Source organism: Austrofundulus limnaeus, unplaced genomic scaffold (assembly GCF_001266775.1).
Source record: "Austrofundulus limnaeus strain Quisiro unplaced genomic scaffold, Austrofundulus_limnaeus-1.0 Scaffold13, whole genome shotgun sequence".
Lineage (NCBI taxonomy): Eukaryota > Metazoa > Chordata > Actinopteri > Cyprinodontiformes > Rivulidae > Austrofundulus > Austrofundulus limnaeus.
This window is the reverse complement of record NW_013952415.1, coordinates 2,310,313-2,312,496: the sequence shown is the minus strand read 5'-3', so window position 1 is coordinate 2,312,496 and position 2,184 is coordinate 2,310,313. Positions and strand designations below refer to the sequence as shown.

The window sequence follows — 2,184 nt, the reverse complement described above, 5'->3', positions numbered from 1 at the left end:
CGCGTGGGGGGGTCATAATAATGAGAAATTATTTTTGACTTCAGTGGGACCTTTTTCACTCAAAATCATGTCAAAAAACTTTCAACCCACTTTACAATACAGTATATTTAAGTATCTACTTTGACTTGTTTTAAAAATGTTTCCTTTACAGATTTGCTTGAATTTATTTACAGATTTGCGATGATGCCATTTTGTACAGTTTGTTCACATTGTTATTCAACTGTTTGACCTTTGAACTGTGTTTGATGGATGTAAAACTGGTTTTCATGAGGGTTTTAGCCAAGATTCCTGTCCAGGTTCAACCGACAGATCTTAAGTTATCAGAAGTTAAAAGAAATAGAAACCAGGAAGTGCTGTTTTGCCCCTGGTACCATGGGGCGTGGCTTTATATTTGTTTGTTGAGAGCCTTTCTGATGCCCTCGCTCAGCGCTTTTCAAAACCTTAATTTGACAGTAACTGTTCAGAAAAAGGTCTAAATGTGGGTTTATAATCTCAGAGTGTGAGTGTTTCCATCAGGGCCTGTGTTGATGGCGTAAAGAGAAAAGCAACATTAAACCGGCTGATTTCTCTGGACCTACAGGATCCACTGGGCGGGCACGGAGACGGCCACGCAGTGGTGCGGCTACATGAGCGGCGCCGTCCAGGCRGGTCGGCGGGCAGCTCTGGAGGTGCTGGTTGAGGTCTGCCACGTGGTTCTGACAGCGGAGGAGCAGGAAGCTCTGCAGCAGAGCCAACCCGCCGGGAGCCGTCCGTCCAGCAGACTCCTGTGTCTGTTCAGCAGAAAGGCCGTGGTGGCAGCGCTGACCCTGAGCACTGCCCTCCTCCTGGCTCGACGTTACGATGGACTGCCAAGGATCAGAACTTACCTGACAGACACCCTTTCTGCACGCAAGCTCAATGTACTGCCAAAGTGGTAAAAAAAAAATGGATTTGATGGCAAAATGTTTGAACATAAATTCTCAGTAATTTTAGCAGAGAGGTTGAATTCATATAATTTATCCTGAAAGCCTCGGGCTTCAGAATGGTCCTGTAGTGTTTAAACAGGTTTTCTGGGAGAAAACAGAGCTTTTGTGCTCTACCCAGTTTCCCAGATTGCCATAAAACCTGCATGAAGGGCTTGGAGTAGCGCCACGAGCACATTTGTTCTCCCACAAATATCTGAATGAGTGTAAGACGGATGAAGCAGGCAGAAAATGATAACACCCCGGACTAAGTGATTTTATCAATATCACTAGATTGCAAAGTCGATTGAAAGGATTTTTGATGGCCGTTATGTCTCCTCTAGAGAGTATCTCAAAAGCCTGCTAATCACGGCGTGGCGGTCTGCTCCTCCATCGGCACCGTGGCTCACTGTTTATCACTGGCTCGCGTTGAATTGGCGCTTTTTTCTCTCTGGTTTGATTTAAGCCAATAAACTGAATCATAGCCAACAAACTAAACATGGATGTTTTTGCACAATTTTAGCTAAAGAGAAATGTTTCAGCACAAACTAAATGTGAAAAAACAGTTCACTAAGTTTGACCCCATTAGGAGATTCTGTCATCGTTGCAAACTTAAGACATCTGTACGATCATTAAAGTCCCTGGCAGACCGGCAGCTTTTTTTTTTTTAAATCTTGCATTCCAGTTCACCTATAGCTTCAAAGATTAATGATGAGCATTTAAATAAAGTCCAATTACTGCTTGCATTAAGTGTAATGTGTGTCGTACAACTCGGTCCATTCAGAAGTCTCACACAGGCAGCTAGCGGGCGTCAAATCCAAGTCTGAAAGAGACGAGAAAAGTTTATGTTCGTAAAATAATTACCATGAACTGTTTCACATTTTTGAGATTTGACTTGGAAAATAGYAGCAATCCACGTTTGGTCTTATTTAGTTTAGCCTTTAGATAACTGGTGGCCCGCAGGCCATATGTGGCCCTCGGGTGACTTCCGTATGGTCACAAAAATAATAATAAATAGCTTTTTGATCCACCTACAAATATGAACAGATACTCTCAGTGAAGTTCAACAAATCCAGATACAGATCCATCATCGACAATGAACTCTGCTGTTCTTCACATCACCACCTCAGACATTAACCTGATTTTGAAGCGCTTGTTAAAGCCCAAGAAAAACTGAAAAACATTAAAAGCACTTATTCATTTGTATCAATTTAATACAAAATTGCAAAACAGTTTTTATAAT

General features: G+C 42.2%; 1 protein-coding gene across 1 annotated transcript in view; it reads left to right on the top strand.

The window, feature by feature from the left end:
* Positions 1–2,184, top strand: part of si:ch211-127i16.2 (probable flavin-containing monoamine oxidase A) — a gene marked incomplete in the record, with an annotated part of 73,959 nt that overhangs the window by 71,219 nt on the left and 556 nt on the right. Inside the window, 1 exon segment of the mRNA XM_014002455.1 lies at positions 581–2,184. Coding sequence (XP_013857909.1) covers positions 581–917 — 337 coding nt within the window.